This window comes from Erinaceus europaeus, chromosome 10 (assembly GCF_950295315.1).
Source record: "Erinaceus europaeus chromosome 10, mEriEur2.1, whole genome shotgun sequence".
In the NCBI taxonomy this organism is placed as follows: domain Eukaryota; kingdom Metazoa; phylum Chordata; class Mammalia; order Eulipotyphla; family Erinaceidae; genus Erinaceus; species Erinaceus europaeus.
In genome coordinates this window covers 8,963,810-8,978,875 of record NC_080171.1, presented here as the reverse complement: position 1 = coordinate 8,978,875, position 15,066 = coordinate 8,963,810, and the positions used below count along the sequence as shown (strand labels likewise).

Below are 15,066 nucleotides of genomic sequence, written 5' to 3'. Positions count from 1 at the left end.
GGCTCAGGGGAAAAAAAAAAAAACTAGTATAGCAATAGGCCTTTTGTAATATAACTAAAATATGCCTATTAGATATCTACAAAATGGAGACACCTTCCAAATCTTCATCTGCACTATTTCAGCCTTTAGGCTAATGATTAGTCAACAACTTGTTTGGCTTTATATGTTAACTCTCTTTTCAGCCACCAGGTTCCAGATGCTAGCAGGATGCCAACAAGACTTCCCCGGACAGTCGACCCCACCAATATGTCCTGGAGCTCCAATTACCCAGAGTTCTGCCCCACTAGGGAAAGAGAGAGGCAGGCTGGGAATATGGATCAACCTGTCAATGCCCATGTTCAGCAGGGGAAGCAATTACAGAAGCCAGACCTTCCAGGCTTCTGCACCCCACAATGACCCTGGGTCCATGCTCCCAGAGGGTTAAAGAATAGGAAAGCTATCAAGGGAGGGGATGGGATAAGGAGTTCTGGTGGTGGGAAATGTGTGGAGCTCTACCCCTCTTATCCTATGGTTTTGTCAGTGTTTCCTTTTTATAAATAAAAAAAAATAAATTTACTAATTAAAAAAAGAACTCTTGTCATCAAAAAGGGTGAAGGAAGGAAGGTTGGTTTAAGTGTGCAGAGGGTAAAATAGACCTTGGTGTGAATATTTTATTCATTGGTTATAAGGGATGTGATAACACACACTAAGGAAAGCTGTGAAAGTGCACCTCTTAAAAGTCTTGTAAATCATTACTTCAATGAAAATACATAAAACTTGACATCAAAAATTTAAAAAAAGTGGACAGAAGATTGAACAGACATATTTTTTCAAAGAATACATTCAGATGAATACTAGGCATAAGAAAAGATGCTAATCAGATCTTACTATTAGTGTCAAGCAATTCAAAACAACTATGTGGTATCATCTAACATTTTTTTTGAGAATGTTTATTATCCAAATGGCAAGATACAATGTGCTGTGGAGGTATGGAGATAAGGAAAATGTTACATTATGTTGGTGGGAATATAAAAAAGAGAAGCTGTTACACACACACACACACACACACACACACACACACACACACACACACACAAACACACACAATACAATTCAGCCATAAAGATAAACTCTTGTCACTTCCATCGCATGTACAGACCTAGAAGGCATTGCAGCATATAAATGCAGTTAAATTTATAAAGAAAGCATATTGTTATCTCTTTAATACAGTATACAGAGGTATCAGGCGGTAGCGCACCAGGTTAAGCGCAGGTGGCACTAAGCACAAAGACAGGCATAAGGATCCCAGTTCAAGCCCCCAGCTCCCCACCTGCAGGGGAGTCGCTTCACAGGCAGTGAAGCAGGTCTGCAGGTGTCTGTCTTTCTCTCCCCCACTCTGTCTTCCCCTCCTCTCTCCATTTCTCTTTGTCCTATCCAACAACAAGGACATCAATAAAAACAACAACAACAACAAAAGAAATGGGGGGAAAGGTCAAGAGTGTATTAGGAGAGGAATGTAAATCAGGAGTAAGCTCACACAGTAGCAATGATACATACCTGAAACTTCTATAATGATACCTTAACCAAAAAAAAAAATACGTGTCAAAACATTCAGCAAATGTTTTGATTCTAATTAAAGGGAAATTAAGATTACAATCTATAGGTACTTGAATTCATCTTTCTATTAGTCAATAAATTAAAAATAGACTAAACCTCTAAAATACTTTATTGAGGTGAGAGTTGGATCAGCAATTTTAAAACAACCGGTCTATTTTTAGCTTATTGACTAATATAAATTATTTACATAAATTATTGAGTAATAAACACCAATATAATACTGAATACCAGAGACCAAGAACCTAGAGAGATTCCTCCAGGTTTTCACCTTTAACTCTCATGGTTCTGTCTCTTTGTGATGTCACCTCTAACATCACTAGTTTAAACTTGCAGTGCTTAAGTCCTGGCAAATCATTGGTGGTGGAAATGTCTGTACCAAGATTGTAAGTCCTCTTGTTAAATTTTATGCTTTAAAATAATGGAAATGCTCTAGTTAGGATTACTTTTATTCTATTTGCGTAAAAAATCTGTTAATATTATTAGTGCTAGTGTTACTATTAATGTCTGTAATACAGGAGTTTCACATACATGTGTAACTTCTCAGTTTCTGGGCCAAGGTTTTAATTCCTCTTTGTTCATATAGATATAGACAGATGGAGAGACAAAAGATAGAGCAAAAAAGGCACAATGGTATTATTCCACTGTGTATGGAAATACTAGGATCATCAGTGATACCTTGTGATGTTACTTGACCTGAATCCTTGAGCATGATAAGGTGTACATTTTATAGAGTGAAATATCTTTCAGTTCCTATTATGATTACTATCACTATTCTTGGTATTATCATTATTATTTCACTGATAAACAATTGATGATGTATTTACAGAAACACTATCTGCAAGGAACATCCTAAATTCTTGTAATCCCAAAAAGATATCTTTAGACACAGAGAGACAGAGAAAGTGTGAAAGAGAGACTAAGTACCAAAGCGTTTTTCACTGTGATGAGGTTAGACTCAATCTTAGGCTGTGCTCATAACAAAGCAATGAGTTATATTTTATTTATCTCAATAATCTATATGTATGACTTCAATATAATATATTAATGTTACACTTGACTGACTTTTAATTATATATATATATATATAGTGTGTGTGTGTGTGTGTGTGTGTGTGTGTGTGTGTGTGTGTGTGTGTGTGTGTGACTAATTAGTACTCACATCTAGAGGACAGAGGTCTGACTTAAAGCTATTACTGTTGTAAAATGTAAGGCATTCCAACACAAAGAAAATCAACTAAATGGTAATCTCTTTTTTTTAATTCCAAAAAAAAAATGAACATGGACAGATAATAGCTCACAACACAGTTGTTGACATCTGAGCACAATTGTACCGTTTCTCATCTCCGGCGTGTCTGCACACTAATCCCACCACTCCTGAGGCACTTCTCCATCATGCCTTGAACTTCCTCTCTGCATGCCTCCTGTCCCTGCCTCTCTCATGGTCCTTTGCTTTGATGCAAAATTCAACACCCTCCTAAAATACTTACTATGCAAAAGTACAGTGTAATGAAAAACAGGTTATCCAAACATAGGTATAAATTTATTTTTGGTTATTTTATGTTAATTATGTCATAAGGGAATAATATATTTTAATTAAGTAATTATTTAAATATGAAGATATGAAATGAAGGCAAACACATGGAACTCTGAAAATTGCAGTCAAGTGTTGCTGGCCTTTCCTTGGATAGTCCTGCTACAGAGAAGATAAAACCCACTCTCTGCAAACTACAAAATGGGTTTCCTTTATCCACTGTGCTTACTTCATTATCAGACAATAATTATTTTAAAGGATAAACCTTAGTGAAAGTTTTTGTTTAATTTTTTTATTTATTCCTGTTTGTTGCCCTTGTTTTATTGTTGTAATTATTGATGTCATCGTTGTTGGATAGGACAGAGAGAAATGGAGAGAGGAGGGGAAGACAGAGGGGAAGAGAAAGATAGACACCTGCAGACCTGCTTCACCGCCTATGAAGCGACTCCCCTGCAGGTGGGGAGCCAGGGCTCAAACTGGGATCCTTATGCCGGTCCTTGTGCTTTGTGCCACCTGCACTTAACCTGCTGAGCTACAGCCAGACTCCCCTTAGTGAAAGTTTTAAATGTATTTGTCCTGGTTATTTTAGAGGCTTACTGATTTTCTGGCTGTAATTTCTATTTGGACATATAAAATGACATAAATGCCTTATTTCATAATCAAAACGTTTAAGCAGAAGTATTGATAACATTTTTATTATCTTGAGCACTGCTTCTCCCTCAAAGAATTTCACAATGGGCAAGCTCTTATTTTTGTCTTAATGACTTTTTTATGTTGACTTCTCAATAACAAGCTCTTTTGTTACTGTAAAACTGTAATTTACTGGATTGTGTTCTATAAGCATCTATATTTGACAAATTGTTCTTTAAAAAATGAAAGAAAGTTAAGATTGAGATCAGATTTACAACACACACTTTTACTGCTAGCCAGTGATATATATGTACAAATTCTTAATAAGTCTTACATTACCATCGGTTCGAGTAGCAACTTCCAATTCACTTAAAAGGGAATATGAGATGCAGAAAATAATTTTCAGCTTTGTATATCTAATGAATTCATGTAACAATGCCAAAACCCTAGACAAGTTTATTTTTAAAAATATGTTCTATGACTACCAAGTTGTAGTTGATTAAGAACACTGACCATTTTGAACTCAGTTATCTTTAGTCACCTTGTTCATACAGATGTTCACAATCTTCCTCAAGAGTTTCACCATATGTTTGCCATCAATTCATGTCATGTCAGTGAATTCAGACCTTTCATTTTCATTATTGAATATAATATGTCCTAAGATCTCTGAAGGGAGTGCAAGTGTTACACAATGACTTGGCAGATTTAGGATATTTAAAATCTGATTTTTTTAAAAAAAATTCCTCTGTAAGCTTCTATGTGTCATATCCACTCTTATTATTTTTCTTCTTTTTATTTATTTGTTGGATAGAGACAGCCAGAAACTGAGAAGGATGGGGATGATAGAGAGGGAGAGAGACAGACAGACACCTACAGCCCTGCGTCACCACTTGCAAAGGTTTCTCCCTGCAGGTGGGGACCAGGGGCTCAAGTGCAGGTCTTTTGAGCACTGTAACATGGGCGCTCAACCAGGTGTGCCACACCACATGCGCCACCACCCTGCCTCTGTCTCTCTTTTTAAAAATATTTTCTTTTACAGTTGTAATTATGAGATTCTCTCCTATTACCCTAACCTAAGGATTGACCTTGCTATAAAGTAAGCCTAACCTCTTTTTTCCAGATGAAGTAATTATATGTAACAAAAGAAATACAAGAATGTAAAAACTATTTATAGTTGGTTGATAACAGTGATTTTTCCATTATGATACTCAAAGATCTAAATTTAAACAATCTCTCTATTTTATTTTAATAGCCAAAAAGTAAACTTTGGAACATATGATAATTACATTCCAGGTAAGAAATCATTTAATATTTATTTTAAAAGATGGATTATACATTTTAAATTATTCTTTTTTTAATATTTATTTTATTTATTCCCTTTTGTTGCCCTTGTTGTTTTATTGCTGTAGTTATTATTGTTGTTGTCGTTGTTGGATAGGACAGAGAGAAATGGAGAGAGGAGGGGAAGACAGAGAGGAGGAGAGAAAGATAGACACCTGCAGACCTGCTTCACCACCTGAGAAGCAACTCCCCTGCAGGTGGGGAGCCGGGGTTCGAACCGGGATCCTTATGCCGGTCCTTGTGCTTTGCGCTACCTGCGCTTAACCCACTGCGCTACAGCCCAACTCCCGGATTATACATTTTAAAGATAACTGATTGCTATTCGCAGTCTGAAGTGATAAAGCAATCCTTTTCATGGCTAAGTATTAAACATAAAATTTTCACTTTCCAAAATAATTTAGAGTACACAAAAACTGCTCTATTTTCAAACCCCATGAAGACTGAGTAAAGATGTTCAGCGACATAAAAGAATTATTATATGTTGGAGAGGACACAGAACCACACAGTTACATGGACTTGGTCTTTGGCTATTGTGTTTGACCCCTTGACCAACTGCGTATTCTTGTTTGTTTGTTTGTTTGTTTTTTAAAGCAAAGCCCATTTTTAGCAGAGCTCCCATGATTTGCAATCAATTATTAATAAGTGACATCTGCTGAAGGCAGACCAATCTATTTAAAGTTTCTCTCAGGAGTACTGGTAATTACAATTATTTTCAGTAAATGCTATTCAAGCATTTGGTGAACATTTTAAATGAAGACACATTTTCATTTACATGTATTCTCTGACAAGTGTAGATTCTGTATTAATGGTTGCTTTTGTGTTTTCATAAGAATCACCATAGAGGAATTTAGAATAGTCTCAAACACAAGATTGATGGTGTGTGTGTGTGTGTGTGTGTGTGTGTGTGTGTGTGTGTGTGTGTCAGTGAGTACTTGAAAATATATTTGGCAATAACCACTATGTTGGTTGGATCTATGCATATCTGATTGTCTAGCCATTCCAGTCACCAGAGAAACTTAAAACATTGTCCAAAATATATGTATTCAAATACTTATAGGAATACCATATAAAACCCAGAAAATTCAATATTGACAAACAGTTAATTAAATTATGTCATATTTATAAAATGGGATGATATAGATGATATACAATAACAAAAAAACATCAATTTTCACATGCCAAGTAAAAGAGAGGATAATTACATTTTTTAAAAGTTCTTATTTTAATTTGTGTTATCTTTATTTATTGGACAGTGACAACCAGAAGAGAGAGGAAGAGAGAGACAGAGAGGGAGGGAGACACCTGTAGCATTTCGTCACCACTTAGGTGGGGACCAGGGTCCCTTGCTCACTGTAACATGTGTACTCTACCAGGTGCACCATAACCTGGCCCCTAAAATTACATTTCTCACATCAAGTATAAAGAATGTTTATGTTAGGAAGCCGGGCTGTAGCACAATGGGTTAAGTGCAGGTGGCATGAAGCACAAGGACTAGCATAAGGAACCGGGTTTGAGGCCCCAGATCCCCACCTGCAGGGGAGTCGCTTCACAAGCAGTGAAGCAGGTCTGCAGGTGTCTGTCTTTCTCTCTCCCTCTCTGTCTTCCCCACCTCTCTCTATTTCTCTCTGTCCTATCCAACAAGGATGACATCAGCAACAACAAATATAATAACTACAACAATAAAACAAAAAAGGGAATAAATAAATATTTTTTTAAAAGAATGTTTGTTAGAAGTCAGGATAGCCAGATCATGTTATGCTCGGGGAAAGATTAGTGACTGGAAGAAAGTGTGGACTGGGAGAAGCGGTAATAATCTCCACCTTATTAACACTTTTTAGGGGGTTAATGGTTTATAGTACAATTTGGGGCATGTAGGTCCAACCTCTACTCTCTACATAACAGGCATCTGTAAGACACTCTCTCCCCCAACCTACGTCCTTTACAATATTACTCACTGGACTCCAGATTCCCTCCATTCTACCTGTTTCCCTTGTCTGCAGAAATCTTTGATTTGGTGTGATACACCATATCCAGCGAAGCAGACAAAAATAACAAACATGGGGAGTCGGGCGGTAGCGTAGAGGGTTAAGTGCAAGTGGCTCAAAGTGCAAGGACCAGCTTAAGGATCCTGGTCCGATCCCGGACTCCCCCCACCTGCAGGGGAGTCGCTTCAAAGGTAGTGAAGCAAGTCTGCAGGTGTCTGTCTTTCTCTCCTCCTCTATCTCTTCCCCTCCTCTCTCCATTTCTCTCTGTCCTATCCAACAACAAAGACACCAATAACAACAATAATAATAACTACAACAATAAACAACAAGGACAACAAAAGGGAATACATAAGTATTTAAAAATTTAAAAAAAAAAACAACAAAGTATGATGGTAAGAGCTAGAAGATAGATTCTTTGTTTAGGACTATTGGATTGTTGCTTCTTAAGATAGCACATATCACTTCTCAGACCTTTGATCCAGTATATGCAGAGCACATATCACTTCTCAGACCTTTGATCCGGTATATGCAGATCACTGGGCAAAGAAGGGAGGAAAGAAGGAAGGAGGGAGGGAGGAGGGAAGGACGGAAGGAAGGGGAAGGGAGAGAGGGATAATAATTAAGCAAAGAGACTTTCCTGTCTGAAGACCCAGATTCAACTCAATTCCAAGCACAGCTCTAATCTAGAGGTGAGCATGGTGCTTTATTAAAGACAAATAAAGAAAGAAAGAATATAAAGAAAAAAGAGGGCAGCTGTAAAAAACAAATAGTAATAAGTACTTTAAAGTTAACACTTTACAATTAGTATTAATTGGATTAATATACAGCTCTATATAGTCTAGAAGATATAATGTGTCCCTTCCTTTGGTCATTTAACGGGATTAAAAAGGAACACCACAAACTCAAGTGTATGATGGTTTTCATTTTCCCTCATGTTCAATTCTAAAACTGCATCTGGTGAAGCAAACCTTACAATATGCTAAACAATCTGATAACAGTGCTAAATTCAGAAAATTGAATCAAGTGTCTATTGATTTTAAGCTACATTTTCTTCAATAATTTCATTACCTTGCCATGGAAGATTAAGCGTAGCCTAGCAGAAAAGCATTATACACTTGGCAAATGTTGATTATTTTAAAGGTTATATTAATTCCATAGCCATTTTTGAAATGTTGGTGAAACTTAAAAAATACCCCACTTAGAGCTATTTGCAGCTCAATCAAAGTTATTCAGACATTTCAAAAGATAATAGATTAAAACACCGAAGTATGTGTAGAATGTGGTAACTAATGTTACCTTCTACCCTACTATGAAAATCCTTTATTTAGGGCATAATCTAGTTGATGGTTGTCCTTTCTTGTGGCTTTGCAAATTTACTAAAGCTATCTTGAGCACAGCTGTAGTAAACATAAAAGTTTCAGTTTTCATAAAGGTACTGGACATAAGAATAAATGTGATGTTGAGGATTATATTGTTTGTCCAAATTAATATTCCTTTTCTTCAGACTTGAAAGAACACGATAAAAAATGTTTTGGGGAGGCAGATGGTGGCACGCCCAGTAAAGCACACATGATCCTATGTGCAAAAGGCCCAGGTCCAAGCCTGGGTCCCCATCTGGAGCAGGAAAACTTTCTAAATGGTGGAGCAATGCTGCAGGTTTCTCTCTTTCTCACTCCCTATCTGTTTTCTTTCTCAATTACTCTTTTTCTTTATTAAAAACAAGTTTAAAAGGGAGTAAAAGGGGGTAAAAAGTTTCTGGTAGCATGGGAGTGATGGATTTGTCTTACAGGCAATAAGCCAGTGTGGTAACTAGTGGCAATATATATGGCTTCATCCCTGCACTTGGAATCCACTGCTTCTGCTCCCAGAGGCCACCCCCTCTTTTTTTATTGGATAAGACAGAGAAAAATTGAGAGAAGTGGGAAGACTGAGATGAGGAGTGATACTTGCAGACCCGTTTCACTACCTGTGAAGTAACCCCCACTCCCTGCAGGTGGGGAGCGGAGCCTGGGTCTCAAATCAGGTTTCAAGAGTGGGTCTCTGTGCTTTATACTATTTGCCCATAACCCGGTGAGCTATCACCCGGCTCCATAGGTGAGTTATTAATGAAGAAAATTTGCAAATAGTGAGTTTATAAGGCATTGTGACTGGGAGAATAAACTATAATAGAAACAATTCGAATCATTTAGATTACCAACAAGACCAATGAGAAGTACCCTTATTGGATTTAGATTTGTGCAATAATGATATAAAAGGAAACAGAATTATTAAATATTTATTTATTTATCTTCCCTTTTGTTGCCCTTGCTGTTTTATTGTTGTAGTTATTGTTGTTACTGATGTTGTCATTTGATAGGACAGAGAGAAATGGAGAGAGGAGGGGAAGACAGAAAGGGGGAGAGAAAGACAGACACCTGCAGACCTGCTTCACCGCCTGTAAAGTGACTCCTCTGCAGGTGGGGAGCCGAGGGCTCGAACCAGGATCTCTCCTCTGGTCCTTGCACTTTGTGCCACGTGCCCTTAACCTGTTGTGCTACCACCTGACTCCCACATACCCAATTTTGATACTGCTTATGAACTGCATGATTATCTGACCTTGAATATATTTAAAATGTTTGCAAGGCTTCATCACTCAGGGAAGATGTTTTTGAGGTTAGAGAGACAATCAGAGAGAGAGGGAGGGAAACCAGAGTGCAGAAGTTTCATAAAATTCTGTGAGGTCAGGAATGGGAACCTGGAGCCAGTTCATCTGCATGGAAAACCAGGCTCCTGTCAAGGGGAACTATGTTTCCAGTCCTACTAGTTTAAGCTGGATAGTTCGTGGATTTTTTTCTTATGGTATCACTGAAAACACAGATATTTTTCATTTTAATACTCTATTTGGAAAGAAGAAGACAGGCAGACAGACCAACACGGAAGGACATCCAACACCAGAGCTACCCCTAGCACCTCCACTGGAGGCCAGTGTGAAGAGACAGGACTAATATGTGGGTCACCTCCTTGGTAAGGCAGGTGTTATACCTACATCATGAGCTATGTCTTCAACTTCTATTCCTGCAGTTGTAGATTAAAGAAATTGAAATTTATTCCCATAATCCACTCAAAATTTATTAGTATTTTATTTAATTTGATCTAGTCTATGACTCCACATCCCCCCCAACCCCTACCCCACCAAAAGGTTAGCACTAGGGCTTAGGGTATGCACTACAAATTCATTGCTCCTGTAGCCATTATGGTTTTTTTTCTTATTTTTTTAATAGAGTCAGAAATATAGAGGGAAGATAAAAGAAAGGGAGAGGAAGAGAGATCACTACAGTACTGCTTCACCACTTGTGAAGCTTCTTCCTATAGGTGGGGACTGGGGATTTGAACCTTGGCCCTTGCTTATGGCAACATGCATACTTTACTTAGTGTACCACCACCTATCCCCAATACTTATATTCTAAGTAAAATAGTATACAGGGAAATCTAGGCTGGAAAAAATAAAAAGACTAAAAATGTGCCTAAGTATTCCCTCCATTTATAGACTGGTATTTTCAGATAATTAAAACCAGTCAAAATAAAAAAAAATCAAATGTTATTTTCCCTATCATTAGAAGAGATTTTTCAAACATTATTCAAACAAATGGTCATAATCTGAATGATATATTTATTCATGTATATAACATTTAACTTCCCAATATTAACCTTAGCTGGGGATTTAAATTATGTGAAAATTCCATTTACCACAGAGTATGTTTGTTTACTTGTCTATTTTAGTCAGTGAATTAAGTAAAAAATCATGGAATCAACAACACTTTGCTTTGGGATTTCCAAAACCACCACGGCCAGGGAAAAAAAGGAGATCAAAACCTTCCCAACTCCAAGAAACACCAGTTTCTGTGAGTACTAATCATCTATTTTTATTCCCAAAAAAGTATATGTGATCACATGTACTTATATTGTTAAAAAAAACTGGCCAATGAGGTTTTCTGTGATAATAGAACATTATTATTATTATTATTATTATTATTATTATTGCCTTATAGCTTGACTACTGATTAGTTTAAATTAGGCTAGTGCAACTAAGGAATTGAATTTTATATTTCATTTCCATTCATGTGTGACTTTTAACTTCCATATTCAAGAGTAAAGTTAAAGGTATTTGGGTTGAGTACTTGTTCCAGCACAAACACACAATCACCAGGGTTCAAGTTCCATGCCCCCAGTTGTAGGGGCAACCTACAGAAGCAAGAGGCCAAACATCTCGGTGTTTGGTGGAATCATGGTGTTAAATTAAGCCCTATTAAGTTTCTATATGTTCTCAGGTCTTACAGAATTTAGAGTTTTGAAATTTGGAGGATGGTTATTTTCCAGTGTTTCTGGAGTCATCACAGCATCTGAACAGTTTCAAAGAAAAAAAAATCACAAGATAAATGCATAACCAACATCAAATTGTGAGGGAATGAAATAGGTATTCAAAATTAAATTTAGACCGTCCAAATACGACATGACTATCTGTTAAAAATAAAATGAAATGTAAAAAAAGGAATTATCATGAAATGTATTCTATTTATCAGAATCGAATATCTTTTCACGATTGAAATTCAGATGTATCTGGTATCTAGTAGTAGTACTCACAGTAATAATAATGATGATGATAATACAGGGGTTTGAATTCACACAAAATCTACTCATCTATATTCTAACCACTATTTCAGAGTTATGATGAAGATAAATTAAGAGGATATTCAAGACCACTATGGATGCACCGTTCTTTAATGACGATTTCTGAGAAACCCTCTGCGTATTTAGCTGCCAGGAGACAGCCTCCCAAAAAGAAACAAAGGGATGGAGCTGCTGAAGCAGCAGGTGGAGAGAGGCCTTCGTCTTCAGCAATGGGCAAGAAAGGTGAAGACAAAAACGTAGGCAGGAAGGGCCAATCAGATTCGGAAGTAGAATCCAAAGTTTCACAACAATCCATACATAAGAAAGACAAAAGTTTGAAAAGAGAAGCTTCTGATCAAAGACGTGCTTCAATAAGAGCTAAAAGTCCGAAGGACAGAGATTTAGCTACAGAATCCGAGAGTGAAGCAGGAACTGAAAAGGAAGATGACAAAAAATCAAGGAAAGGATCCAAGAAGGGCAAGGATTCAGCGACAGAATCTGAGGATGAAAAGAAAGGGAAGGATAAAGGTGCAAAAGGGGGCTCAAAGAAGGGCAAAGGGTCAGCGACAGAATCTGAGGATGAAAAGAAAGATGCCAAAAAAGAGAAGAAAGGTTCAAAGAAGAGTAAGGATTCAGCTACTGAATCCGAGGATGAAAGGAAAAATTCCAAGAAAGAAAAGAAAGGCTCCAAGAAGGGCAAGGACTCAGCTCCAGAATCTGAAGAAGATATGAAAGCAAAGAAAGATCAAGATGAAACAACAGATTCCAACAAAACGACTGAGAAAGCGGATGAATCCAAGGGCAAGAAAGATGCCAAGAAACGGGGGAGTAAAAAAGATAAGAAAGATGAAAAGAAACCCGGTGGAGCTGATAGCGAATCAAAGGATGATGCCAAGAAAGATGCCAAGAAAGATGCCAAGAAAGATGCCAAGAAAGACGCTAAGAAAAACGCCAAGAAAGAGGCGAGTTCAGAGTCTGCGGAAGCAAAGAAAGATGCAAAGAAAGGCGCAAAGAAAGACGCAAAGAAGGGCAAGTAGGTCTGCGGTGAGAACTCAGAAGTGTATTTCGTGACAACATTTTAGGACTTTGGCACTTGTCTATGAGAGCAAGGGAAGGTTCAGATCTTAATACAAATTGAATGGAATAAAAAACCAGAAAAGGGGCATCCTGAGAGAAGCATTATGAGCACTAGAAGCTACAAACAGAGGTGATTTCCTGAAAGACCTGGAGGAAACATCTTCAGTTTAGGAATACAAAGGATGCAATGGAAGATACCTAGAAACATTCAAAGAAGGGTATCCTAATAAAGGTATAGAAATAGTTATGCTGGGTCTTTGAGCAGAAAACATTTAAATAAATTCTTAAAAATCAGAAATCCATAGGTGCAAATCCTGGTGTTGAATCCACAGGTACCACCAATCTAGTGATGTATTAACACATTAAGTATAGATCCTTAGGCGTCAAGAGAGGAAGTCAAATAAGTTAGGGAAGTCATCTTTCAAATCAATGCAAGTTCAATTAATGGTAGATTTCTTCAGGGGAAAACAAAAGTAAAAAAAAAAAAAAAAAAAAAATATATATATATATATATATATATATATATATATTATTATCTTGTGATGCTATGCAGTCACCTCTCCACTGTGAATGGCCACAGGCAGATTGATAGAATTTTGAACATCATACTTCTGAGCCAGGACACACACACACACACACACACACACACACACACACACACACACTCGAAGCTCATTTTCATTCAAATTTTATGAAACACTCACTTTAACCATTTAAAGACTTGAGTTGACATATTCTATTCTAATGTCTTTTCTGTCATTTACTGATCAGGCTCTTACTAGAGTGTTTTTCTTTTAATTTTGTTATTATCTTTATGTATTTATAGGCTAGAGACAGCCAGAAATTGAGAGTGGAGGAGCAGATAGAGAGGGAGAGAGACAGACACCTGCAGCTCTCCCTGCTTCACACTCGTGAAGCTTTCCCCCCCCCCCAGCCCCCGCAGGTGGGGACCCGGGGCTTGAATCCTGGCCCTTGTGCACTGTAACATGTGCTCTCAGCCAGGTGCACCACCACCTGGCCCCTAGAGTTTTAATCAATTATGGACTTATTATTCAACAAATTTAAAACTTTACCTGAGTAAAGGTTTCAGAGGCATAAATGAAGAAGTTAAGGTGAGTAGAAGTAGTCACTGTGAGGGAGAATACACAGGTTTATAATAGATGATGGCACTAACAATTAGTTATTAGAAACTAAAGATTTCTTTTTTTAATTTATTTATTAATGAGAAATATAGGAGGAGAGAGAGAAAGAACCAGACATCACTCTGGTACATGTGCTGCCAGGGATTGAACTCAGGACCTCATGCAGGAGAGTCTAGTGCGTTAGCCACTGTGCCACCTCCCGGACCAATAACAATTAGTTATTAGGATTTCTTTTTTTAATATTTATTTTACTTATTTCTTTCCTTTTGTTGCACTTGTTGTTTTATTGTTTATTTATTTATTTATTTATTTATTTTATTTATTTTTTTTTACCAGAGCACTGCTCAGCTCTGGCTTATGCCGGAGCAGGGGATTGAACCTGGGACTTTGGAGCCTCAGACATGAGAGTCTGTTTGCATAACCATTATGATATCTACCCCTGCCCTTGTTGTCTTATTATTGTAGTTATGATTGTTGTTGTTGTTGCTGGATAGGACAGAGAGAAATGGAGAGAAAAGGGGGAAGACAGAGAGGGGGAGAGAAAGATAGACACCTGCAGACCTGCTTCACCGCCTGTGAAGCGACTCCCCTGCAGGTGGGGAGCCAGGGCTCCAACCAGGTACTTGCGCTTTGTGTCACCTTAACCCACTTAACCCGCTCCGCTACAACCCGACTCCCTGTCAGGATTTCTTAAACAGAAAATAGCTACCTGACTTTTTTTTTTCAATTTAAAGAAAGACAAAGATTAACATTGTCCAAATCACTAATGCAGCATCTTCAAATGTAGTATATTGATGTGATTCCTGAAAATTGCCAAGTATATATGCGAAACAAAATTAACCAGAATGAAAAGATCTATATATTAATTATCTGTAAATGAATAACTTTACATATGTTATAATTTGGGGTCTGTTGAATGTGGCTCAAGAATATAAACACGTTGCCTTGTGCATATGCCAACTTGGATGTATTCCCTGGTATTACATGGGAGCTAAATAAAATGCAAGTCTAAGAAGGCACGTATGTGACACAGTGCAGACGTGAGACCATGAACTTGACATCTGACACTGAAATAAACACGTGTGTAAATAAATGATATTACATTCTTGTGACCAGCA

The 15,066-nt window shown here is 37.4% G+C and overlaps 1 protein-coding gene across 1 annotated transcript; it reads left to right on the top strand.

Annotated features, from left to right (window-relative positions):
- The first annotated feature begins 1,930 nt into the window (after positions 1 to 1,930).
- CYLC2 (cylicin 2) lies at positions 1,931 to 13,104 on the top strand. Its single transcript, XM_007534706.2, has 4 exons — positions 1,931 to 1,979; positions 5,009 to 5,049; positions 10,842 to 10,963; positions 11,783 to 13,104. The coding sequence occupies exons 1-4, from the start codon at positions 1,963 to 1,965 to the stop codon at positions 12,764 to 12,766; spliced, it is 1,164 nt and encodes a 387-aa protein (XP_007534768.1). The 5' UTR covers positions 1,931 to 1,962; the 3' UTR covers positions 12,767 to 13,104.
- The last annotated feature ends 1,962 nt before the right edge of the window (positions 13,105 to 15,066 follow it).

Bases quoted from the DNA above. Each gene is read 5' to 3' on its own strand.
- CYLC2 (XM_007534706.2), top strand. The intron at 5,050-10,841 runs GTAAGAAATCAT...TGTCTATTTTAG, and splicing joins ATATGATAATTACATTCCAG to TCAGTGAATTAAGTAAAAAA. The intron at 10,964-11,782 runs GTGAGTACTAAT...CCACTATTTCAG, and splicing joins TCCAAGAAACACCAGTTTCT to AGTTATGATGAAGATAAATT.